This window comes from Talpa europaea (assembly GCF_964194135.1).
Source record: "Talpa europaea genome assembly, chromosome: 12".
Lineage (NCBI taxonomy): Eukaryota > Metazoa > Chordata > Mammalia > Eulipotyphla > Talpidae > Talpa > Talpa europaea.
Genome location: NC_140079.1, coordinates 11,070,719 through 11,097,547, shown reverse-complemented (window position 1 = coordinate 11,097,547; position 26,829 = coordinate 11,070,719). Strand labels below are relative to the sequence as shown.

At 42.4% G+C, this 26,829-nt stretch overlaps 1 protein-coding gene across 1 annotated transcript; it reads right to left on the bottom strand.

Annotated features, from left to right (window-relative positions):
* Positions 1–4,220: 4,220 nt before the first annotated feature.
* Positions 4,221–25,755, bottom strand: LOC311181382 (putative adhesion G protein-coupled receptor E4P; the record flags this gene model as incomplete). Its single annotated transcript, XM_084249810.1, has 14 exons — positions 4,221–4,340; positions 7,795–7,890; positions 10,187–10,367; positions 11,512–11,603; positions 12,177–12,243; positions 14,059–14,294; positions 15,917–16,111; positions 17,416–17,583; positions 18,136–18,314; positions 19,371–19,478; positions 21,999–22,148; positions 22,864–22,989; positions 24,809–24,859; positions 25,725–25,755. The coding sequence occupies 14 exons, from the start codon at positions 25,753–25,755 to the stop codon at positions 4,221–4,223; spliced, it is 1,800 nt and encodes a 599-aa protein (XP_084105936.1).
* Between the last annotated feature and the right edge of the window lie 1,074 nt (positions 25,756–26,829).

The window sequence follows — 26,829 nt, the reverse complement described above, 5'->3', positions numbered from 1 at the left end:
TTTCTAGTATGTGAATTTCATTGACTAATGTTCAAACGTTCTATGAAACTTGAATTCTTAGGATAATCCCTCACTAGGTTATGTATATTATCCTTCATTGTGATCTGAATGTTTTTTTCTTCTAAAATGCATATGTTGAGAACCTAAAACAAGCCTGATGGTCCTGGAAACAGGACCTGTGGAAGGTGCATAGGCTCCTCCCTTATGAGTGAGGTTAATGAAATTATAAAGCCATCCATAAATCTTTATCTTAAAATTTTGACATCCAAATGGATTCCCTAATATGTTACACAGGATGATTGCACACAGATTAAAAACTGGATTAGGACAAAAATCATTTTCTATTGCTCTTATCCAAATTGTTTATTCTTGCCCAATAATATGGTTAGTTAGAGCCTTCTATTTTTTGATTGACAACAACACTACATTGAACGAGTTTGCCAGGGATTTGCAGATAGCCCAGGATTGACACACAAGATGACAAACCACCAGGACCCTGGTATCAGCTCTTTCTCTGTATCTGCTTTGGAGCAACTGCATTTATAAGACAACTGAGGACTTGACGACTGTCATCTCCATAAGGAGGAGAGAGCGATGATCAGAAAAGGTAGGAACCTGAGACACAGTCCTGCCAGGACTAATATTTGGGCACGGCCTGAGTCTATGGGCTTCTGGCGGCTTGTTAACCTACCGTAGCCAAGGAAGCTCACATCTCCTGGAGAGAACTCAGCGGGATTGTTGGGGAGCTGATGCTGGGAGGACTAGGGATAATTTCAGCCACCTGTGGTGGTCACAAAACACCTCCCTCCCATGCCCAGTTTCTTTGGCTTCCTGAGGCCCAATAGCCTCGTGTAACTGAGGGAGTGTGTGTTTCCCAGATAATGCTTGGTCTGCAGGACTAGCTGGGAGCAGATGGTATCACAGCTGCTCGCACTAGCTTCAGTGGTCCGAAAAACACCCATCCTTCCCACACTGAGACTCTTTGGGCTTCCCACACCTCACTTAGCTCACCGTAGCTAAGGAAACATATGCCTCCGGGAAATAGCTCTGTCTGTGGGACTGGTGAAAAACAATGAGCGCATCTATGGTTGATTTTGACTATGTTTCAGCTCTGCTGAAAAACACTAGCCCTCCCCCAATCTGTACTCAACAGATTTCTGGACAGTCTGCCTACTACGCGGAATGCAACATCCCATGTTATTAGCCTGTGACCTAAGTCCACACACTGCTCATACCTGAACCTCAGGTGAACGGCTAAAGGGTCAGTTAGAATCTGGGGTTTCTGGAAGAGCACTGCCAGTGGAGTCAAGCTTGACATGAAGGTGATTGTACATTTGTCCTTTGGCTCAAGCAACTGCATTTCAGAAGGCTTATACCTTTGGAACTCTACTGTCAACAACCTCCTTACCCCCTTGTCACCAATCACCACTCTGTAGAATGGGTTTTTGGGTCACCACACTCCACTAGCTCTTGGACTCCACTCATACAGATTGATGATGAAGCTTCAACCAATACAGTAACAAAAATCACACACCCAAGGCCAATATCCTAGGCCAATACCCTGCAATTTTCAATTCTAACTGCAGGACCATGACAGCAGTACTGAGAAGGAAGGATGTCTAGCCCAATCCATAGAAATAAACAGAGTACCAAACAGGATGAGGGGGCAGAGGATTCAACCCAATTGATGAATCAAGATTGACATTATGACCATGTCTGCATCTAGCTAGCACATCTATAATCTGTATATGGTGTCACACAAGTCCTCTGTGAAATGCTCTTGGCAAAAACAGATCAACAACAGATGCAACCAAGTGATTCTCTCTTGGCAGGTAAACCTCCTCCAGATGCAGGATTTGTGTTGATAAACATGGCATGTGGGGTTTTCTGTTGAGCTGCAACATGATACCCACAACTGTATCGCAAGTCAAAATGAATGGAGGGTGATGTAATGCTGCATGTCATTTATGTGCAATTCTGGAGTATTTACTTAGAAAATTTTCTGTCTTCAGTGGGACTTCAGTTTCAAATTATAACAGGTTCTCATATAACATCATCTTGTTTTCGTTTTGTTATAAAGATGAAAAGAAAAAATGAATCATTGTTGACATTGATTGAAATGATATTTTTCAAGGATCTGTTTATATTATACAATATTTTGCTCATGGTATCCAAGAACCCATCAGTGATGTTAAGTGAGGAATGAATGTATATATTTAGAAATCATCAGACAGTAATTCCAAAGGTAAAAAGAGCAGCTGTAAAATATGACTCAGAAACACATGACAAAGCACAGGCAGATCAAAATGGATCCAATCTGTAGTTTTCATTCATATTCTGTGGTATCCAAAATTGGCACATAGAAATATACTTCTTTTTGAACAATAAACTGTGGCACTCTGATGAATACTTTATGTGTTTCTCATATGAAATCTGCAACATCGTGACAGCCTGGATTTTGATCCCACTTTTATATGTGAGAACGTCCACGAGGGATGCAACACTCTGGGATTATCCAAGTTAAAAGGAATTGTCTAGATTTTGACATCTTCATGTTGTGCCCCTGAATGTGTGAGGATTCCCTTTCAAGAAGCCTGACAAGATTTTATTAGTCTGGGTTATACCGAGTCCAATGTGTTAGTCAAGATTTGGGGAATGTCATTGTCAATTATTTAATTTCACCATTTGCCTTATGGCCAGGCAATGTCTTTTCTCATTGGACCCCAAAATGATAAGCACTCACACAAAAATTAAACTTCTCTGAAAAAGAAAGTCTGGGTGTGTAGATGGGGTGGAAGTAAGGATAACCTGGTAGGTATGGGACTTCCATCTCTTATTTGAATGCGTTCCTAATTTACAAATGTGCCTCTCCTGTAGAGTCATTCATTTCCAAGGAATATCCAATTTACGAACAACACTGGGAACCATATATTCTCAGACGACAAAAGAAACTCTATGGAACAGAGTGTTATCCTAAACATTGGCATTTCTTGCTGTTCATGGGCTCCTGGTAAAAGTAGGAGAGTTTGTCTCCAATGGTCCAAATAATCCAAGCTTGATCATCAACACAAAGATGATAGAATACCCTGCTGAATTCAAAGAGGTATAGCGTGATTTCAAAACTGGCGATAGACATTATAGAGTCCTAACATTAAGTGTGCACCCTTCTGATTCATCACTAAAATCACATATGAAAAGAACAAAATGTCTTTGTACTATCCAATCTTATTTCTACATCGTCTAGAGGCAGTGCCAATAGAAAGAAGAGGCACACGTGGGGAATTTTTTGTAGCCAGAATAGGAAGGGGAATTGTGACAAATTTTTCTTGGGAAAGATCTTTCTCACACTTTTGAGAGCTACGTGGAGCTCCTTCCTCTATGTCCATCTGCACGTGAATAAGAAAAGCTATAGCTCTAATTGTTCCATAAAATTATTATAAGGCGTAGCAGTACAAAGCTTATTGGGAGCAAGACACTGGAGAAGAATTATGCAGAATCTGCATCATGGTGAATCAACCTTGAGCCAACCTTGAACAGCCACAGTATAAGCCAACCTTGAACTCCACGGGCTCACGCTCCTGTTTGAATTGCTCAGCCTTACTCACAGTTTGAAAGCATTCTCCTTGTGTCAGCAATAGAAAATCTTAATTGAGTGCTATTAAGTATTACATTTGAGGGTGCCATTATGCACACTGACAAAGGGTCAAATTTAAAAACCATCTTAATGTTTTTGCTTCCCCCCAACTCCCCAGATGCACAGCCCGAGAGTATCTAAACCAGAGGTCTCTGCCTCCCCGGGTCTGTGACCCTCCCCGCCTTTGAAGATTCCTTGGGCTTTTGTGTTTCTCTGGATTGGAGCTAGAACACACAAGTATGAAGAAATTGACCATATTTGGACAAACTAAGGAAGCCAAGACTTTTAAGGGTTTAAAATGAAACGGAGGCCTGAGAGATATGTGCATGCTGAATCCAGATGTCAGTCAATGAGTCTCGGGCAAGGTGATAATAGATGGAAAAAGAAAAGCCACTCGTGTTCCTCAGCATTAAAAAAGATCCCTCAAACACGTAGGTGCACATGACATACTATGCTGAATTCTGGATCTTAAAGTTCTCCCATGTGTCCTTTCTTCCTACAGAGATAGAAGCCAAAATAATGGAATGAGCCATTACTCATTTTCACAGGAAAGACAAGTGCGTGTGTGCACACAGAGGGCCTGTCCTTAAGCGGGTCCTTGTTCTGTCTTTAGCCAAGAAGCAGTGACAATAGGAGCCTGGGGCTGTGGTTGGACGGACAGAGAGTCTCCTCTGTGAGAGATTTCTGAAGATTTCCCCGGTTCCTCCTATTGGGAGAAATAATATGGAGAAAAAGCTGAAATCAATACCTCAGAAATGAGCAAAAACTTCTAGCATGACAAGCCATTTAGAATTTCTCTAAGATCCAAAGTTCTTACTATCTGACTTTACAGGCTTTTCCCCCCAAAATCACCCATGGTGGTCCTTTTATTTATTTTCTCTTTTCACCAACAGTATGTTTACTGTGGACCAGGCAGCATTCTGAGTACTTGATACATGTAACTTCATTTACTCCTCACAATAAGATAGTCAATATCCCCATTTTATAGATGAAGATGAAAAAACTGAGGCACAGATCCACCAAGTGCCTTGTGCAAGATACACAGCCTGGATGAAGTAGCTGATGTATTGCTCTTAAACACATCAGGGACAGATAACCTAAACTCTAGAGGATAAAGGACAATCCTAATGGGCCATATTGCTTTTTAGAATTTAAAATGCTGTGACTATAACTGTCCACCTGTCTTTGGTCTTTGGATTCATTCACTGCAGAGGTTTTCAAACTTCAGTGTATGACAGTAAACTTGGAAGTTAATAAAAACAGGCCTAGAACCATTCAAGGAAGACAGAATCCCAGACTTTGAATTATCATGAACTCCTTCTGGTGGGAGCTAACCAAAGTTCAAGAAACCACTGAGCTTCAAAAGCTCCCAATTTTGAAGTCGCTTCCACACTTAAATAAATACATACATACATCCATACATATATACATAAATAAATAAATAAATAAATAATTCTTTAAAAAAAAAAAAAAAGATACCGGGAAAGAAGCACAGCTGTGCCACAGGGGGCGGTGCTAGGTGGTCCCACCACATCTGTCCTCAAGGGCTTCAAGGCACCCGGCTCTTTGGCCCCAGTGGTGAACACCTTTGGTGCCACACCCAGCTCTCTCTATTGGAGCAGGACAGCCATACTCTGGCTGCCGGCATGAATTACTAATGACTTACAACTTCCTCCTTCTCCAGGAACCGCCCTCTGGGCAGCCTCTCCAGGGAGGTTAAATCTTACTCCCCAAGAAACTGGTGGTGGAATTGTTAGGGGGAAATGATGTCCTGAGCTAATCCCATACAGGCTTTGTGGACCCCACCCCCACTCCAGACTAAAGCCATCAGGACATTGGGAAAGACAAATCCCATCACCACCAAGGGGAGGGTGGCTGGGACCTGAGGGCAGAGTTGGGCAGCCAGGTTGGATATAAAAACCAAACACGTGGGCCTTGCTCTCTCTCTGGCTCACGATCGCTCGCCTCCTGGCTTCACCGCTCCTGGCTGGCGGCCAGCTCTCAGAGCGCCATTTTGGGATTCCTAATCGGTGGATCGGGTAGGACTCATTTAAAACTTTGTCTTCCACTTTTCTCCCAGAGCTGTACATTTCCTCATTTCCCCTTCCCTTGTCAATAAACCTTTTATTGACCTTTCACGTGTGCCTGCAGTAGAGCATGGATAAGTCCTTTTAAGCGCGCGGGTGAGGACCCACAGTCAGGCACCCCGTTTTGTATCGGGGTTGCTCTACAACAGTTTGGCGCCCAGCGTGGTTTCCAAGTTACACCCGTGGTTGACCAGCCCAAAGTAACATTCCTTGCGTTGGTCACCATAAGCGCACTAGTTCTGCAGGACTAGCAGTATAATATTTGTCTCTAGTCCTGAAAAGTCTGTTTTTTTCCCTGTGCGTACAGCCCTTGTGGGTGCGTTTTGACTCAAATATGGCCTCAACCATGAGCCTATACAATTTCATCCCTAGAATGACAGAGTGGGGAGCAGAACTGGCGGATCTGCAACAGGGTGGTCCCCAGGAAAGGGGGAGGTTCCCTGCCCCACCCAAGGGAGGGTGGAGCTGAGCAGGAAGAGGAGAAGCTGAAGAAGAGACTGAGGAAGGAAGCAGGATGGAGCCAGGAGACCTGGAGGAGGCGCATGGAGCCTAGAGACACGTGAAAAAACTGCACTTGTCTTTTGGTCGTGGACTGGGTGACACAGATGTGGGTGAGACCCGAGGAGAGGTGACCATGGCAGCTTTTATCTGGATGTTGATTTTGCTCTTTTCCTTCCGGGCTTGTCTGGTTGTTTGTGACCCTTTTCTGTGGGTCCCCACTGGAAGATGCTTTAGACTTGTGGCAGGCTTTGGGGCCTTGTTCTGGGCCGATCCCATTTGGATGGAGTTTTACCCACGAGGGGGTGGGTAACTTTGGGTGCTTCATTTAGAAACTAGACTCTTTGCCTTTCCTGTATTGTTTCCTAGTTTTATTAAAGTTCCTTCCCATTAAAGTCTCCTATGTTTTGTGTTGATGCGGCGGATGGCAGAACCCATTTAGAATAGGCAGGTTTGCGGGGTTTGGGCTGCCCCTCTCCCTGTCCTATAACAGATCCACTGAAACACACTGCTGAGGGGAGCAGCGGGTGAGACAGGAGAGGTCTGTTGCTCCATGTGGGTTAGCTCCCTGGACAGGGATGGAACTCATGCTGCAGTGGCTGTGGATAACTTCACAGGGCTGAGACTTAACCCCTGCACCACCAGGAAGGCCCTCTTAGACTCTGCTTTTAAAGAACCCAACCTAAGGCAGGTGACAGCGCATGTGTGAGGGAACCAGATGGGGAAGGTAGAAGTACAATGGCTGCCGTTCTTAGTGTTTCTTATCTCCTGTAACAACTCTGAGGACCCAGTATCCAGGTCACTACTTGGAAAAAGCCCACCTGTAGGAGTCCCAGCACTCAGGAACTGATGGTTTCCCACCAAAGTCTATTCACAATTCTCTTACTCTAGATAATTTTACAAACCAGACATCATTTTTATCAGACAACCCATCCAGTCTTTACTCAAGCATCATCTTCTCATTGATACTGTCATGACCCCTTTATTTGAAATTGAGCTCTTCACCCACTGTGCATTGCTGACTTCTCTTCATTGCCCTGTTTTCTACGTATATTCCTTTGTAACATACTGTATAATACACTTTTTGTAGTTTAGTGTCTGCTTCTCCCTCCCCTTACTGGAATATCAACTCTATTAGTGCAAGAATTTTTGTTAATGTGTCCACTGCTGTTTCCCCAGCAACCTATCAATAAAACAGGGCCTGGCATATAGTAGATACTCAATAAATATTTTAACTGAAAGTTGTTAAATAAATTTAATTTTTGTTAAATATCATTTGGATATTTGTGGAATTACTGGCAGTGGGGTGAGGGAGAGAGACGAAAAAGAGGAGGAGACAGAAAAGAGAGAAAGACAGAGAGGGAGGGAGGGAAATAGATCTAGAGGAGAAAAGACGGAAGAGAAAAAGGAAGAACATTTCTGTTTGGGGCTCAAGACCCAGAAAATGGGACAATATAAAGCAAGAGCCTAATGCAATTTCTCTTTTCTTTCAGATCAAGGAGCCAGGAAGTTCATAGAAGCACAAGATGCTGGATTCGGTTCAAGTGCACAGGAAGGCAAAGCAGCTGGTCTTACCATTTTGGTTTGAGTAGTAGAGCGAGATATCACAGTGCTTTCCACTTCAGCCTCTTTCAGCTTCCTACTAAACCATTTCTTGTATTCCATTCGCACCTGAAGAATATAGGGATTTGTGTTATATCCAGAGATTGTTTTGGGAGAAAGGACCCTAATAGGAGAGACTAAAAATATAGATGCCAAGTCCTAGTCTCTACTGCTCATTCACTGGTTTTCTGTGTAATGTTTACCATGCTATGTTGATTCATTTTATCAAATTCAACCTCCTCAGTTATACAGAATTTAGTAAATGCCAGGCACCATAAGGACTCTATGGTGGTGCTCATCATGATGATGAAAATGAAGGTGATGACAATGATGGTGATGGAGGTGATGATGGTGAAGGTGATGACAATAATGAAGGTGATGATGAAAGTAATGAAGGTGTTGAGATGGTGGTGATGAAGGTGATTATAAGATCATGATGATAGTAATGATGAATATGTTTATTCTCATGATGGTGATGATGGCAGTGGTGGTGGTTATGATGGTGAAGGTCGCCATTTATTGAACACTAGCTATGTCAAAACATTATAAACATACATATTTATCATTTAATTTTTATATAGTCCCAGTAAAGAAGCTATTTATCTTATCCCCAATTAAAGATAAAGAAGATAAAGAAGTTGAGGCTCTTGGAGGTAAATTAACTTGTCTAAGGTCACGAGCATTCTTGTCATTATCACTTCCAAGACCTGACTCTAACCCCTACATAAACCACCCCCTGTGAGTCCATGAATTGCCTTTGCCAAACTTCCTTAACATGTTCTTTAAAATACATTCAAATATTTACTACTCAACATTATTTCACCTAGACATTTAAGTAGTATTTTACTTCTCTGTGTAAGGAATATCAAGCATCATGAAGATGCTAAAAAAATAAAAGAGGAAGCATTAATGTGGGGTTTTTTTGCCATTAACATCTTAATTGCTGGTATTTCCATTCATTGGCTTTGGGAAACTCTTCCCAATCTCTCAAAAATTGGAAAATTATAATAATGAGCCTCACTGAGAGTTTAATGTATGCCAAGAACTGTGCTAGTAGATTCATATTGCATTTTCTCACTTAATCCTCAACTGTCATATTTGCAGATAAGAAAATCAAGTCTCAGAAGGGGTAAACAGCCTTCCCAAGGTCACATAGCAACTCATTCAGTGAAAGAACTTGGATTAAAGCTGAAGCACCTCTAAGTTTGTGATCAATTATCCCAAATATTCCAGGGTCCCTCCCTACAGTGCACCCCACCACAGGAGAATGATTAATTCTCTCTCTGGTAAATTCAGGTATGGTCATATGCATTGCTTCTTCAGCCTGCATTTCAGAATGAAAATAATGTAGATCAAGTCATATCTGTGTAGCATGAGCAAGTAATAAAAGTTGATTGATGTAAACCCCTGAAATTAGAGAGGGAGGGATGAATTGTTTCAGCAGCGTAATCTGCTTTATCCTGACTGATATACGCTCTGATACAGACTGAATCGTATTTCTCCTCATGCATACAAAAATGCATATGTTAAAATCCTAACCTCTAATGTGACTGTATTTGGAGATATGACATTTATGGAAGTAATTAAGGCTAAATGAGGTCATGGGGATAGAGCTCTTCTCCAACAGGATCACTGTCTCTATAAGAAGAGTCATGAAAGCTCTTTCTCATTCCCCCATGTGAGAAGATAGCAAAAATATGACCATCTATAAGCTGAGAAGAGAGCTCTTACCAGATCTAGACAGAATTACAGCTTCCAGAATTATGCAGAGATAAATTATTGTTGTCTAAGCTGTACAGTCTTATGTTATTTTGTTATAGCAGCAAAGCAGACAAATGCATACTCCTATGTTAGAATAAGAATTGTTAGGATGTTAGTGAGCCCATGGCATACCAAAATCAGTCTATACCTTCTTCCCATTATCAAGGCAACCCCAAGATACAAATTTAAAAGGCTATATAAGGGCCTCCCCAGTGGCGCAGTGGTTGAGCGCTGGGTTGCGAACCTGCCTGCAGCCTCTGCAGCACCAGTTCGATCCCCGGCTGCTCCCCAGCCACCGGAGGAGGGTCCCACATGGCGCGCAGACCTCTCCTGTGGCCCGCTGCTCCCCTCAGCAGTGTACTTCGGTCCTTCTGCCTGCTCTGCTCCCCGCTCTGGCTCTGGTGAATTCTCTCACCCTCCCGTGCTTCTGACTGTACCCAGTGCATGTATAAACAAAGCAAACAAATAAATATAAACATGCCTCTATAAAAAAATTAAAAAAAAAAAAAGAAAAAAAAAAAGGCTATATAAGGGGAAGAATACGAACAATCATTCAGTTAGACTTTGGGAGGAGGCTGGTTAGGGACAAAGTACTTAGCCTTACCTGGCGATTAAGGAGACAGTGTACCACAAAAATCAAAACCCCCTGTAGGACATTGACGATGGTGAATATGTAAGCAATGACTGATCCTATTGTCTTCCCAACTTCTTCAACCATAAAATAACCAAGACCCCAAGAACAGCCCAAGATAAACAGTTGAGCAATGGCCTTAAATGTCATGACTCTGAAAATGAAAAAGAGTAATATTAACTATCATTGATCAGTACATGCTGGGCACTGTGTTAAAAACACTTTGAACTTATTTAAACTTCATAACAACCTCACAATTTAAGAATGAGGCAGAATCCATGCTTTTAATCACTGCCTCTGAGAATAATTTTTCCTACTCTTAGAAATGATTCATCTTCAAGTTCTTTTACCTGGGCTTATTGGGAGATTTGTGGAAAATGCCTTCTAGACATTTGTGTTGAGATCTTTGGGTGATGAGATCAGCACTTTGGACAATAACACAACTTTCTTCAAACAAAAATGGTGTCTAGTATAATAGAGCACGGTTGTTGATGGGAGACCCATCAACTGGGAGAGCCAATGAGTGTGAGTGTGTACACGTGCAAACACATGTGAACCTGCTCTCACACACAGAAAGGGAGGAGAACCACCTGGAAGTATGACACTCTGACCCTCCAGAATTGAGGAAACTGAAGTTAAGAAATGTTGTCTGATCTGATAAACAGATGAAAGTCAGGGTCTGAAGTTGACAGAAGTTCCTCTAAGTTTTGTCCAGACAACTCACCCATGCAAGGTTTTTATTCTCACTGGTGTAAGAGCACTTTGCTCCTCTGATCAATGGAATACTAGTAATTCTCACCACATTGGTTGGAGTTATGAACATTAAATGAAATCATGTAGACACATGCCCACCACGTAGAAAGCTCCTAGTTAATAATCCTTGTAGTCATTATTACTTTATGTCTTTTAGATCAGAACCAGTAAGAATTGAGTACCTACAACAAAGGAGAAAGGAATCCAGAAATTGGGTAGACTCTCAGCAGAGATAAAGATAATGTTGATACTCTGGGCATTAATTTAAAATTAAGTTTCATTTCTTGAAACTCTTGGCATTAATTTCATGTGAAGAGTGTGCTACATCAAGAGATGCCCAATGGATATTTGTTGAATAAAGAGATGAGGGGGGACATTGTATACTAAAACTGCAATTTTTGCTTCTTCTATATGTTGTCCCTCACATATTCTTTACACTGTACCAGGAAATTTTTATATCATATTTTTGCTTGGGTTTTACTTCCATGGGCAGAATGCACCTGTAGGGAAAATATGTAGGTATCATTGACCTAGTACTTTCATACCTGGTGTCCTGTATGGTGGAAACTTCTTTATTGAGGGAGGAAATCTTGCTTTTCAAAATCCATAGAATTTGGAAGTAGAACACCAAGTTTATCTATGGAAACAGCATAAAGAAATGATTTGGAATTTTCTTTTTAGACCATGTTGTATATAGTCAACCCAACCTGTGGTGTACCTAAGAATCTGTTAACAAATGACACAGGTTTCATTACTAATTACTTAGCCTTCCTAATCTAACACACAGTGTATCTGGTGCTTGATTAGGAAGGCTAAGTAATTTATTATTTGAACCGGGACATCTTGAAAGTGAAGGCATGCAATTAATACCAGGACAATGGATGTAATGAAAAGTTTCTGTCATAAAGGAAAACAGGTCACTCTAAAATAAAATCACTTTACATAGAGTAGATACTTGTTAAATGTTTGTTGACTGAAAAAGTGTAGGATTTTTTAAAGACTGCCCAGGAGAGGGTTATATTACATCAGAGCAACCAGTGAGATAGGGGAAGTCAGATAAAGATACATGATGATAGTAGTCCAGTAAGAAGGGTGTGTTACAGTAGGTTGTATTTCCCTATCCTCATCTCATTTCTGGATAAGCACACTCCCTAAGCTTGGTCAGCCCAGGGCAGGCATGTCCAATAAGCAACTATTACTAGTCACGTACCAAGATAATGACTGCCACTGGCCCCATGAAGCTCCAGATGAACCCTTTCTCCAGTTTGAACCAGCAGCTGTTGAGAGAAAATAAGCATTAGCTGTCTGTTCCTTAGGAGGAGGCTTGGATTCAAGTTCCATCAGCAAGATCTAGTAGTGTCAGGAGCTATTTAGTTCAAATCTGAATTTTAGGTACAATCAGATGTGGGTCCTGACACAAACTGTATGATCTGAACCCCATTTTTCCAAGTGTAAAGTGGGGCTAACAGAAGTATTGATAAGACCGAATGGTTCCTGTGGCTCTATACCAAGTCTCAGACTTTCCTCTCCATGCAAACTAATCATCAGTTTGTTGATATTGACAAAGTAATTTTCTGAGATTTTGTTTGACAATGTTTTGAACCAATAGATCGCTTTGCAAAGAACAGACTTGACATTATTGGGTCTTTCTTGGCAGAAACATGGACTTTGTAACAGGTACTTATGGAGAGACCCACTCATTTTGAATCTTCTTTGATTTCTTACATAACATTTTTGTAGTTTTCTTTATAAGATATTATAGGAAAGATTAAATGAGATAATGTGCACACATTTCTGGGATATAATTACTGCCAAATAGTTATGGCTCAATAAGTGTAGGTACCATAATAATAATGAGTGCTAGAATAAGAAAGAACAATTTAACTACAGCTATAAAACTAGCAACACTAATTAAACTTATTCCATATACCATGTACTCTGGTACCAAAATACTTTGTATTCGGCCATAACTTATGTTGAAAAAAGGTAACATGACTTGCAATATGAATCTAGTAAAAGTAATAATCAATTGTGAGCATTCAGTAGACAGGAAAGTCCCCACACTAGCATTTTAGCCAAGCATCACAAAGTAAGGTCCATTAGCCAAATCCAGTTCAACCTTTAGTTTTGTAAAGTTTTATTGAAACATAATCACACGCACTACTTTGCATTTATTTATGTCTTTGTCTGAGACCTAACTGTTTTCACAATAACAGGGCAACACTGAATAGTTGCCATAAGTCCATTTGGCCTGCAAAGCCAAAAAAGGCACCATTTAGCCCTTTATAAAAAGTTTTTCAACCCCCGATCCACCCACCTTTATATCTCTAGAATCACTGTGAGAGGAAGTGATGTTCAACGGGACACAGAGCATCTCTTGGACTTCAAGAAGGGCAACCTCATACGAGTTGCCTGCACAAGGACACCTACCTCCTCATCCAGTCCCATCGCTTCAGTACTAGATTTTCAACTGACTTTGCACAAGTTTGCAAACTTCTTTAGTGAGGCAGAAAAACATGGCTATTAATAGCACTGCCTTGGAAATTCTGACTTACTCTCATCTTGGCTGTGACCTTGAGAAAGTCTATTAAATACACTAAGCCCCAGATGCACAAGCTGACCTTGCAGAGTCACAGGGAGAATGAGAAAAGATCCTGCATATATCGGAAGCACTATCTTATGCATCACAAGTCTTCAAGATTTGATGCTATTTTTGTTATTCTTTTTATATTTTGTATATCAATCTCAACCTATTCAACTTACTTTTCCAGAACCTTGCTGAACAGACAGCCCACAAGTTCTTTACATACTCATGGATTTTTTTTCTCTGAAGTTCCTGAAGTTGCATTCAAACTTTTGTTTGAATGTTTGTGTGTGCATATTTCTAGAAAAAAACAGACCCTAATTTTCACCAAAATTTTCAAAAGGATCCAATCCCAAAGATACTGAGAACCATTGTTCTAGGGATTTCCAAGAGAAAGTACACTGCAGACTAAGGAAATACTTGTTTGAAACACATTTTACAACTGAAAATAGATTTACATTTTTTAAAATGTATTAGCCATGGATACCACTTCACCATAAGTGCTTACTGAGTATATGTTCCATAATTTTTGTGTCCTCCTATTGCAGACGCAGCCACAATCACAGCTGGAATCCCGTAGCCAAAAGGGTACATGAACCTCTTCTTGAATCTGCCTGCACTCGTGTAGTTGGCCACCTTGAGGTTCCTGACAGTGAGGAAGAGGTGTAGCCCTTCCAGGAACATCCAGGTGAAGGCGGCCAGGTACAAGTAGTGCAACACCCCAGCAATGATGGAGCACAGCACCTGGTGGGGAGAGGAGAGGTAAGAAGGTGGAGCCAATGCATAGAGAACCCTAAAGGCTCCTAATAGGAAACTAATTAAAACCACAGACCTGTTCAGCAAAGTGGCAGGTGACAAAATCATACACAAAAATCAGTTGCCTTTCTATAGGCAAATAATGAGCTAGAAATTAAGAAAAAAAAATCCCATTTATAGTCACACTAAAAAAATTTAAATATCTAGGGGTAAACCTAACAAAGAAGGTGAAGAACTTATACAATGAAAGCTATAAGATGTTCCTAAAAGAAATAGAAGATGCAAAGAAATGGTGTGATATTCCCTGCTATGGATTAAAAGAATCAACACTGTCAGAATGGCCATCCGATCCAAAGCAATATACAGATTCAGTTCAACCCTAATAAAAATTTCATGGGATTCTTCAAAGAAATGGAACAAACATACTGAAATTCATATGAGCCACAAAAATCCCAAATAAACAAAGAAATACTAACACAAAAAAGGAAGAATGGTTGAGAATCCTACCTATACAAGCTCATTTTCTTTCTTAATCAGGGAGGTAGATTTGAGTTTATCTCCTGTCTCCTATCTACCAATCGATTCTCAATAATGTTTCTCAAACTTTGATGCCATAATATAAGCTTCTATGTATAATACATCAGTGAGTAAGTCAATTGCTTGGCAATAGGGGATGGAGATTCAAGTGCAGACAAGTGTGGCTAAGACACTGCCCATCAAAAAATCCAGTCCGTCCTCCAACTCATTTCTAGAATATAGATCTGTCACTAAAATGTGACTTCCCAGCCAGAGACCAAATTTTGCAGCACCTCTTGCAGTCAGGTATGACCACACGACTGAGGAATGAGGGAAGGTGACATGGACCTCAACTCCGATGGGAAGAGACCCATAAAAATCTCCTTCACAGGGGGCCTTCTTTGTGGCCCAGGCAGTTGAGCGCTGTGCTGTGAAGCTGTTCACAGCCACTGCAGTGCCTGTTCGATCCCCACCAGCAGGGAGATGCCCACATGGCGCAGCAGACCTCTCCTGTCTCGCCCACTGCTCCCCTCAGCGGTGTATTTCATCAGTCTGCCTGTTCTGTTCCCTACTCTGTCTCTGGTGAATCCTCTCACCCTCCCGCACAACTGGCCTGTACCCCAGTTCTTGTATAAATGAATAAATCTTTTAAAAAAAAATCTCCTTCGTGGGACTCTGCCATGCTCCCTTGTCTTTCCAGTTGGTTAACACATAAGGACTCTGGGATGACAGTGAATGCTGCCTATGGCATCTAGAAGAGCCCTCATGAGCCTGGGGGTGACGGATAAACACCCATCCAACCTGTGTGTGCACCTTCTACTAATATATAAGGGGACAATTATTCTTGCTCTAAGCCGTGGACATTTTGGAGTTTATTTGTTGTAGCAGCTATTATTATCCTGTCTAATCTCACCAGTCTGATTCTCCACCAGTTTACTAAAAGGCCCCTCAAAAAGTGTGGGTCCTGTCTAGAGTTCTACAGCAGGAGAGCTCCCCATACCATCACTGCCAACTATTGCCTTTCTCTCCCTCTTTCCTAAAGACATGATGCTAGATTCCATTGTGACAACAATGTACCTGGGGAAATCACCCACCTTAGGCTCTGTTTGATCCATCCCTGTGAGGAAGAGGAAGTGGGCCAGGAAGAGGCAGATGGACAGCTGCAGGTGGAGGGTGGTGCTGGTGTTCCGGATGGTCCGGCACACAAAGAAGGTGACGACTGCCAGGAAGAGGCAGAACAGAGAAAGGCTGAGCCCCACGTAGGTGATCACGACCAGGACAGGGTCCGCCTAAGAGCCACCAAACAAGGAATCACCATAGTTGCCATTGCTGCAGGTATGAGCCTTGTTTAGAGTCACATGAGTGCCCAGTTCAGTCCCTCAAATAAGCAACTTAATCTTGCTGAGACTTGGTGTTCCTTTCTTCAAAATGGACGCAGTAATAGCATTTACCACTCAGGGCTATTGGAAAAACCAGACCATTAGACTGGCACTGTCAAATCAAAATATGTCAGTTACCTATGTAATTTTAAATTTTTCAGTTGTCATATTTTTAAAATATAAAAAGAAACATATATTTTACATTTGTAGAACATATTGGCTCAGATACTGTATTTTCAAAGGTGGAAATGAAATCAAACAATAAAATTATGTTTGATGCAAAAGCTTTTACTCTGCTTTTAATTAAATTAAAATTACATAATTTGGTTCTTCAGTTAGCACATTTGTAGAGGCCAACATCACAAACCCCATGATGGCTGGTGATCCTACTGCACAAACAACACAAAGTAATCTCCACAACAGCGGGGGTTTCTTTATCTTGTTTCCTGATGCATCCCCAAAGCCTCGGACAGCATCAGACTTAAGTATGACTTTAAGTATGTGTAAGCATATATGAATTTGTTGAATGGCTAAAATGAGATAATGCCACATAATAGTGGTCATACCATAAATATTCAATACATGGGAGCTTAAAAAAAATAGGGGAAGAAGTTAGGTTACTTCCTTTAAACTGACATTATCCCAGTCATATTAGGCAGCTGAGGCATTCAGGAGGGTGAGCTTTTCCATGGGCAGCAATGAATGCCTTTTGCTCACCTGGCGGGGGAGGTCTGCCTTTCTTTTGCAGAGTAACAAATGTGTCTGATCCCAGATCACCTTGGACCTTTCCACTGTATGGGATGACAACTCAACTTCCCTGTGTAGAAGGAATTTCTCTTCTACCTTGAGTCACTCTGCTCATGCCCAGGAGGTGTAGCAGCTTTCAACAAGGGATGAAGGGAATTGGTGTCTAAACGCCCCATTCTCTCTGTTCAGTTAGGATGAGTCTGAGGTCTGTCTGCCACATGGATGGTCAGAGGCAGAAGGAAGGCGGTTCCCAATGCTCACCGAGGAAACCAGCCTGGTAATGCTCTCCACATGGACGCTGTCCTGTCCCCCTGTCACTGACCCTCTCGCCTCCAGGCGCTTCCTGGCATTACCTCTCAAGCAAGCTACTTCCTTTCCTTATCTCAGAGTTGTCTACTGTGACATAGAAAGAACAGCTTCCTGGACACAACCAGATTCACAGGAAGGGAGTAATCCCAGCGCAGTACCTGGGGAGCAAGAGCCACGAGGACAGCAAAACTGGAAAGGTGGAAACACTGGCACGTGGTGTAAGAGTCGTTGCTGCCCACGTATGAGCAGCCCTCCGTGGACCAGGAGCCCCCCTGCTCCGATTCTTCCCAGTAGACACAGAGATGTTTCGTTCTCGCACCACTGGGCTGCAACGAGAACAGCGTGAAAATAGAGCTGCTGGTTTTGTTGTTGCAGCTGTCTAGGTTAATTGAGGAGCCGCTGGCTTGGAAAAACTGGATTGGGGAAATATCACCTGGAACCCTTGTGGGGAAGACAGTCTTAGCCCCACACCTGCTGTGGGGTGCATCCTTCATTTTAAATGTCTACTTCTCTGATCAAGTCAGAGTCCCAGAAAGTGACCCTAGGTCTGCTTCTCCTACGCTCCTCGTCATTGGTAGAACCCATGAGAGGAACTCGTGAGTGGGAAAGGAAATCAGGGATTTTTCTAGACTTCTCTGGAGGTTGTCTCCTTCTCCACCAGCGCAGTCCCTCTTCTGTGCCTCCAGCCCTCACTGGGCTCACCCACCTCTTTAGGCTTACATGGCATCCTAGCTGGCGATCTCTGGCGCCTCCACATTTCTTATCAGTTCTCTTAACCCTGAGTGATCAGAGTTGGATTCAGTTTCCTCCAGGACCCCAGTGACACCTTCATTGCCCCTTTGAAGCAATGCAGAGGGAGCCGGCCGGGTCTTGCTCACCTCGGTGTGCTGGAAAGTGAGGAGCACAGGTTTAGACAGATGCACTTTTTCCCCAATGGTGCCGCTCAGGACACGGGAGTTCAGTTTCACTTCCTGCAGCCCTCTGCTATCGCTGAAAAAGGATCCATTCAGAACACTTCCAAGAGTGCGGTAGGTGATAAGTGCCACTGTGCCCCTCGCTGAGAAAATAGAAGAGAAATCGTGTTAGACCGTCTGTAGTTTGGGGGAGTCAGTACTCGAGTGTTTTGTGTAACGATCATAAGGCAAACAATTTAGGGTCAAAAGTGGTCTCGGAAGTCCCTTAAATTGCCTAGTTGGTGTACTGCATACTGTTAGGGGTGCCGTGTTGGTACACGTCATACATATTGTAATGAACCACATGTTGTAAGTGACATATATGCAAAATACTCCATCAATATGTTGTAAAAACGCATGAGTCCTGGGACATTGAAATCAGAAAGTGTTTGCCCGATGGCCTGGGGGAGCTCAGGCGGGATGAAGAGACATTCCCATGTCCCACCTCCAGATCACTCTGGGGTATCTAATTAATGGAAAGGTATGCGGGGTGTGTGGTATTTAATGCATTCTCTCATCTCCTTCCCTCCCTTTTGTTTTTTTACTTTTTTTCTTTTTATTATTGGGTTATTGTTGTTGGTGTAATGCACCACATATGACGCAGGGGTGCAGGTCCACGCCTCTTCACATGTATGTTACCACAGCACACCCACCGCCAAGGCACCTAAGTCTCCTCCACAGTGGGAACAATTTATATATGCGACATTGCGGTCATTATTTAAATCCCTAATTGCTGCACAGGGCAAATCTTTTTATCTAGAGGTATTTTTAAACTGACATTTTCTGCCCAAAATACAGGCTTCCATTTTTCACATTGTACTGGGTTATTGTTCTATGAATGCAAAATATTTAGCCCTTAAAAAAGAGTAAAAATTTAGGGATATACTCTTTCTTAATCTTAAATTATTGTCACTGGGAGACTTGGTCACAAATCATTCATTTTCTAATAACTAAAGCAGCAACAATAAAAAAATTATTTTGAAAAGGACAACACCACAATTCAATAATGTGAGGGTCAGGTCATTCTTTAAACTCAAGGTAGATTTCTTAATTTCAACTTTTAATTCCTATCCTCAACCTTTGTGAGTCCCCTCCCCCTGGCCCAGTCACCTAAATAGGAGACAACAGTGCTTAGGATTTTTGGAGGTCAGACACAGTACCTCCTGGGGTTCCTTTGAAAGCTTCAGTACAGTCGATAGTCATTGTGTTATTTCCAGCTTCCAGAAGAGTCTGCTTGTGTGTGCCATTGCATTGCTTGGTTTCAAAGACTGGAAACATTAAGAAAGTGAATCTTTGCTCATTTCTCATGCCTAAGAAATTATTTAAGAACTTCTTTCTTTGAAGGACGCTCTATCAGAGCAAGACCAGCTGGCACATGCGCCCACATCTCTGGCCAGTGGGGATGAAATGGTAAAAATTGCTTAAGCAATACACACTTGCCACACAGCCCAGGGGAACAGAGGGGATGGCCATAATCCCCCAGGCTGGAACCAGGGTGGGCAAGTTGAGTCTTTGCCACAAAATATTTAAAAGGAAAAAAAAAAATACTGATGAAATGCATAATGAGGAAGCAAGTTAAGTTTGTTTTTTTTAATAGATGACTGGATCAAGAAGATGTGGTACATATATACCATGGAATATTACTCAGCATTCAAAAAAGATAAACACATGCAATTTGCAGCAACATGGATGGCGCTAGAAGGGATCATGCTCAGCGAAATAAGCCAAAAAGAAAAAGAAAAATACCAGATGGTCTCACTCATAGCAGGAATCTAGAAAACTTAAATAAGGGACCAGGAAAATGAATAACTATAAGAAAGAAAATATCAAAATCAACAAAAAACTATGAACCAGAGACACTTTTTGGGGGGTGGGGGGGGCAGGAGGGGAGGGATTGGGGTCAGAATGGGGAGGTTGCAATTGTATGGGGAATATAAAAATAAAATTTATTATTTAAAAAAAAAAAGGTTTGTTTTTTTTTTTTTTTTTTTGGTGGGACCCTTGCTGGCGGCCTGGGAACCAACCGGTGCTGCAGAGGCCTCTGGCAGCCTCGCAGCCCAGCGCTCAACCACTATGCCACCAGGGGAGGCCCGCAAGTTAAGTTTTTAAGCCAGAGAAGCTAAGCATTGAAAATTTTCTTTTAAATCAGCGAGGAGCAGATCTTCTGCTTTGTAAAGAATCCCTTGGGTGAATTCTCTCTAAGTCTATAAACATAAATGTCAGGTTTGACAAAATATCACCTGCATAAAAGTTTTTAATCATAAAAAAGCTCAGTGTTTCTTACTTATATCAGACATAGAACCTTCACTCTTGCCTAGAAGGCTCCCATTCAAAACACCCCTTTCCACACCCTGTAGAATTTCGGTAGCCTTTCTTGCAATGTCCTTTTTGCTATCAGCAGTCCTCAGTTCTTCCACCTGGAGACATAAAACCAATTAGGTAGATTCCAACTGATAGTTAAGAAAGCCAGGCTACACCTTAGTGCTTGGGTAAGTCCAGAAGACTCTAAAACTTATTAAGGTACGACTAGGTTTTGTGCTACCAAACTGCCATGTGTGTTCTCATCTATCACCCAAAGCCTCATGAAGGGTTCATCATTCATTCCATTGTGTTTATGAGAATATTAAGGCTCAAAGGATGAACTATCAGGAAACTATTAAGAGTGTCTTATGGAGGAAGATGGCCAAGGGGAAGTGACAAAGGATGGGATAAGGCTCCCAGTGCTTGATTCAGATCTTTGATGACAACTGAAGCATTTCAGCCTTTTCCCAGGGTTTCTCAATCTCTCTTGACAGTTGAGACCAGAAAGTTCTTGGTGTGGGAGGGTATCCTGTGCATTTTTGGATGTTTAGAAGTATCTCTGGTCTCTAACCACTAGACCCTAGCAGCACCAGTTGCTGTTAGATACCAGCTGTAACCCTGGTTGTGACAACCAAAAGTGTCCCCAGACATTGCCTGATGTCCCCTAGGACAGAGGGCTAAGTCGCTCCTGATTGCTGCTGTGTTCTAAAAGTCATGGGGAGACATGAGCAGGGAAATGACCTGGTAAGAGTGGCTGTTTTCCAAAGCCAGGCTTAATTTCACTCACCAAAGTATACTCCCGTGGCTGTGTCTTCTTACCAGAGTCCTCTGGGAAATAAAAGCAGCTATTAGATGAAATATGGTCGATGACACAGCCTGGGTCACATCCCTTCTTCCAATCACCCTCAAGTTGAGTCTTTCTCTGATCCTTCCACAGCCTATTTTAATCCCCCTCTAAGAAGTTCCAAATGTCTTCTAAGTAGAATTTTAACATGGAATTAGGGTGGGGCTTCTGGTTCAGTAATTCCACCAATATTATTAATTGAGCACTTTTTAAAAGTCAGGCAGTGATGTCAAGTTTTATGACTACAGGTTAATAAAGAGACAAAGAGGTTTGCAGTCTGGTGGGAAAGCACGAAGCAAAATAGACAAATAATTAAGCAATTGCAAGGAACCAACATGTTCTTCAACAACAGGATAAAATGACCTGGGGTACATAGAAGAGGATCCTAGTACATTGGGGGGCACAGAAAAACTTGAACTAAGAAAAGTGTAGTAATACATGCAGTTGTCTACACAACATAGAGATGGCAGTTGCTGCCATGAGCCTGAATGAAATCTGGGGAAAGATCACCAGGGACAGCAATGGGATGAAGGACAACAGCCAAGACAGCTCCGCTCTCATCCTGGCCTGAAAACCATAGACCTCTCAATGGCGTCCCGCCCCCTCACTTTTCATGATGAAGAGAATATTTGGACATTCCTACCATAACACTCTGGATGATCCATTCGAATGACAGCAGCCAACCAGTAGATGAGATTATTTGAGAGACAGCTGCAGTAGTAACTTCCAATAGTGTTTCTGCAGTATGAAATGTTCTTGCACTTTGCTGGTTTAATCTTACACTCATCAACATCTATCAATCAAAAGAAAGTGTTAGTTTTCATTCTCATAGAACTATACTATTCTCCCTTGTTTATGGAATCTCTACCACCCCTCATGCATAAATGTACCCCAAACAGCATAGCCTTGGATAAGATGACTCAATGCTCAATATTATAAACATGATAGGTCTCCTAAGTTGTTTTACAAACCCAATATGATTCCAATAAAAAAAAAAACCTATGCACTGGTTTTATGGAAATGAGTTGATACTATCATGCAAGAATAGCCAGAAAAACTGAGATGGAGATGAACATTCCCAGATATGAAAACATATTATAGACCCTCAACAGAACCATGAAGAGCTGGTGCATGAATAGATCAACAGAACAGTGGAATTGACTGAAAGTCCAACTACATACGGAGCTTCAGGATATGACAGTGACCTGTCAAATCGCTGACATGTCAGAGGTGTCAGCTAACAAAAAACACCATTTCTTGGAACTTGACCCAGGGCCTTCTACCTTCTTCCACAGGAAAAAAAAAAAAATCAGCATGAGAATGAGAGTGGAAGCAGGACAGAGGGTAAGGCCTTCTTGAAATTCTTACCGAGGACTTTACACTGAGATGACCCTGATATTTTCTCTCTTGCAGTATGATTGCATCTTTGCAGAATGAGCCTTTTGGGGCCTGGAAGAAAGGTCCTGCCCTGATCCAAACTCCAAGATGAGTGTGGGTTGTTTCTTTACCTTCACATTTCTCCTTGGGCTTGGTGATGTATTTGCCCCTAGACACGGATGACTGAAATCCATCTTCACAGACACACAGGCTGCTGTTGTCGGGTCTGGCATTTTCAGGGCAGAGGGGATGGAAAACTGTGGAGAACATAAGCTTTCCTTTACTTACTCAGTCATCGCTCAAGAAATATTCACTGAAATGTGCAACGTACCATTTACTGTGCTTTCACGAATGTCCTCTTGGGATGAAGTCCGTTGGCATCCTTTTTGCAAACACCCCACTACTGAACACAGTACCCCACACATATCCCACTTCTTCTGCCAACACCACTTCTGTGTGACAGGACTTTCAACTGTCAGCACCTGATTTCTTTATCTGAGGGCTTTCTCTGGCCACCAGTGTCCTCCTAGCTCACTGCATAGCAAATTAACAAGTCTCCTCCCCCGGAATTTGTTCCCTCAACCAATAACCTACAAATGTCAGTGTCATTAAAAACTCAGCTTCCTTCTTGTCAAAAATAATTACAGAATAATAACAAGTGTTGGTGCAATGTGGGGAAATTATAATCCTAATGTGCCGCTGATAGGAAGGTGAAATGATGTGGTTATTGTGGAAACGGTATGGCAATTCCTAAAATGAATCAAAAATAAATGTTTAATTAGAGTTACTCTATGATCCAGCAATTCCACTCTTGGGTATATACCCCAATGAATTGAAATCAGGGTCTTGAAGAGATATTTGTAGACCCGTGTTCATAGCAGCACTCAATGTTCATAGCAGAAATAACAATAGCCAAAGGGTAGAAATAACACAAGTGCCCATCAAAGAATAAGAGAAACAAAATATGGTCTAGCCACACAATGGAATCTTGGTCAATACATGGGGCAACATGGATGAACCTAGAAGACACTAATAAATAAAGAAGTTGCTCACAGAAGAACTACTATGTGATTCCATGAATGTAAGGCACCCACAGTAGTCAAGTTCATGGAGGCAGGAAAGTAGGATGGTGGGTGCCATGGGCTTTGGGGAAAGAAATAAAGAGTAAGTGCTTCATGGGCATACCATTTCAGTTTTGCAAGAGGAAAAATGTTCTGTGGGTGGATGGCCGTGATGATTGCACAATAATGTGAATGTACTTAATGCCATTAAACTGTCGCTTAAACATGATAAATTTTATGCTATGTACCTATTAGCATAATTTAAAAAATAATAGGAAAACAATTCCTTACCCACTGAGGGGAATAACACTTAAGTGCATGCTCCTTAGTGTCCAGCAGTCCCCAGGGACTGAATTTCCGAGTACCCACATGTAACCTGGTTGACGCTGGACTCTAGGGTGTCTCCTGTCTTCTCAGCTAATGTTCCAGCTAATGCCAAGCTGGTGCTTCCTGGAATCACCTCTCAGATAAATGAATTTCTCTCAAGTCCTTGTTTCAGAGCGTACATCTGGGAGCCACACAACCCAAGACATGCAGTGAAGGCAGAAGTATCTCCTAGTGTGATTTGGGACATAGATTTTTGAGAAAGAAAGAGCAGAACCCAACATCCACCAGCTGTATGAGGGTCAGTGGTCAGTGGAGATAACATGAGGATTGTCGTCAGAGTGACGTCACGAGGACTGAAGGAGTGCTGTGTGCAATTAGCTTAGCACTGAAGTGTGTGAATGGGGGGTTCCTGCTGTGGGTGACTGGCACTGGATCCTGCTGGAGACCCTCCAAGGGGCTGTAGCTAATGTGCAGTGCAAGGGCTAAAGAAATGGGGGTGATGATGGTAATGATGGAGAAGCAGGAACAGTCCTTGGAAGCTCCAAAGAGTAGATACAGAGCAGAAGGAGTTTAGGGTTCCTTCCTCTCCCTGAAGATAGGTTCCCAATCCCCTTTCCTTGCCCCTGAGATGCCCTCCCAGGGGGAAACCATGTTCAGCCAAGTCTCTGGCAACGTGTGAGCAGCTCACCTTTGTAACTCCTCACTTCTGCCACTGACAGAGCCAGCAGGACACTGAGGCCTGGAAGAGAGAGATGACATAGTTCAGATGGGAGGTGCCCGAGGAGTCTGCTTGGCAGAAGCCTGGGTGAGGAAGGTGTTGTCTCCCACTGCCCAGTTATACATGTGCTTGATTCATTATAGTTCCTCTGGGCAGGCTATTAACACGAGGGCATTGGGGGAGGGGCAGGAGCACTGGCGCACAAGAGGAACATTTGATTGCAACTGGAAGAGGGTCTTCACTCAATTCCAGGAACCCCACTCATTAAACCCCAACATCTGAACCCCATCACTCTCACAAAAAGGCTTCATTTTTAACTCCTATACTGACTCCTGCACAAATTCTTTCCTGCTCAGAAGTCAAGCACCTCCAGGGCCCCTCAGCACTCTGGGCCCCATCAGAAGTGTATGCTCTGGGGCAGGTTTGCATGCAGGTAACGTGTCGTGTCTCTCTGGAACCCATGGGAGGCAGCCAGAAGTGCCTGGGAGTGACGCCGGGAGTGGCGCTGGGAGTTGCTGTCCATTGGAAGACAAATAGCCTAACCTCCTCGTCTTCCTAAGGCACATTAGCTACTGCCCCTTGGAGGGTCTCCAGCAGGATCCAGTGCCAGTCACCCACAGCAGGAACCCCCCATTCACACACTTCATTATCTGGCATTTCCTAATCTTCTCTTATGCTTCCTGAGATCCCCTCCCAGGGAAACCAAGTATATCCAAGTCTTTTTTGGGGGGAAAGCAACTAAGAGACTCAGTATGAGCGTTTCTAATGAAACAGACACACACAGTAATTTCTGGAGAAAGTGCCAAGGTTTGGAGAACAGCCAAAGCTAGGAGACTGGGAGACGGGTACTTGGGAAGAAGGGTGTGGAATTCTTTAATCCACTCACCTGAGAGCAGGGGCAGACACCTGCTTCCCATAGCACTGAGATGCCAGGACAAAATCCGAGAAGCCCTCAAGGAGGATGTGGCCGGGGTCCCTGGAATGAAGAAACCCCATGAGTAACCATTTCCTATGGTAACAAAGTGTAGAAACCAAGTGACTGATGCTTGTCAAAAACTTTTCAATTTTGCCTGGGTTTTGACCCAACAATGCCACTTCGGGGAAATTATCTCCAAAAAAATGGTGCTACAAGATTGATCATAGCAGAGCCGCCCATAGAAAACAAGCTGATGGCCCAGCAGGTGGGGAATGAGGAGGTGCATCTCACAGAGAACCCCGCTGGAATTTAAAATCCTCCTGTTCTATTGCCAATCATGAAGATGCAGATTGTGGGAACTTCCACAGGGCCATTTTCTTCACCTTTTCTTTATAGAAAAGGTAACACTATTCAGCTATGAAAAAAGATACACTTTTATGAAATAAGTCCCAAAGAGGACAAACACCAGATGGTGTCACTTATTTGCAGAGGATAGAGACACTGAAGGGTCAGATACAGTCAAACTAATAACAAACCCTAGAAATCTGACTGTAGATCCAAGGTTACCAGAAGGGGGGGGGGGGTGGAGGAGAACAAAGTGGGAGTCATTATGCTATTATTACTGCAATTGTGTATGTTTGAAAGGTTCCTTAATGAAAAGGGAGAATGATTTCATTAAAGGCATGCTGTTAACTAATTCTAATTGTGGATCTAGACGGATGATAAATAGACAGAAAGATGGTAGATAGGTAGGTAGATGATAGATGATGATAGACTAGATAGATGATAGATGGATAGATAGATAGATAGATAGATAGATAGATAGATAGATAGATAGATAGATAGATAGATAGATCACGCCGAACTGCTTAATAAAAACTCGCCATCTTTCATGCATGCTGAAGCATGTCAGTGTGTATCACGCTCCCCCGTAATACACACATTCCTTGCCCAAGTAGAAGTGGGAAGAAGAATGTAAGACAGATGCCCCATCACAGCTTCTTTCAACACACACACACACAAAACCCAAGGACAGAACTGTGTGCTAGCATTTGTGTAAAATAACAGAGATAAC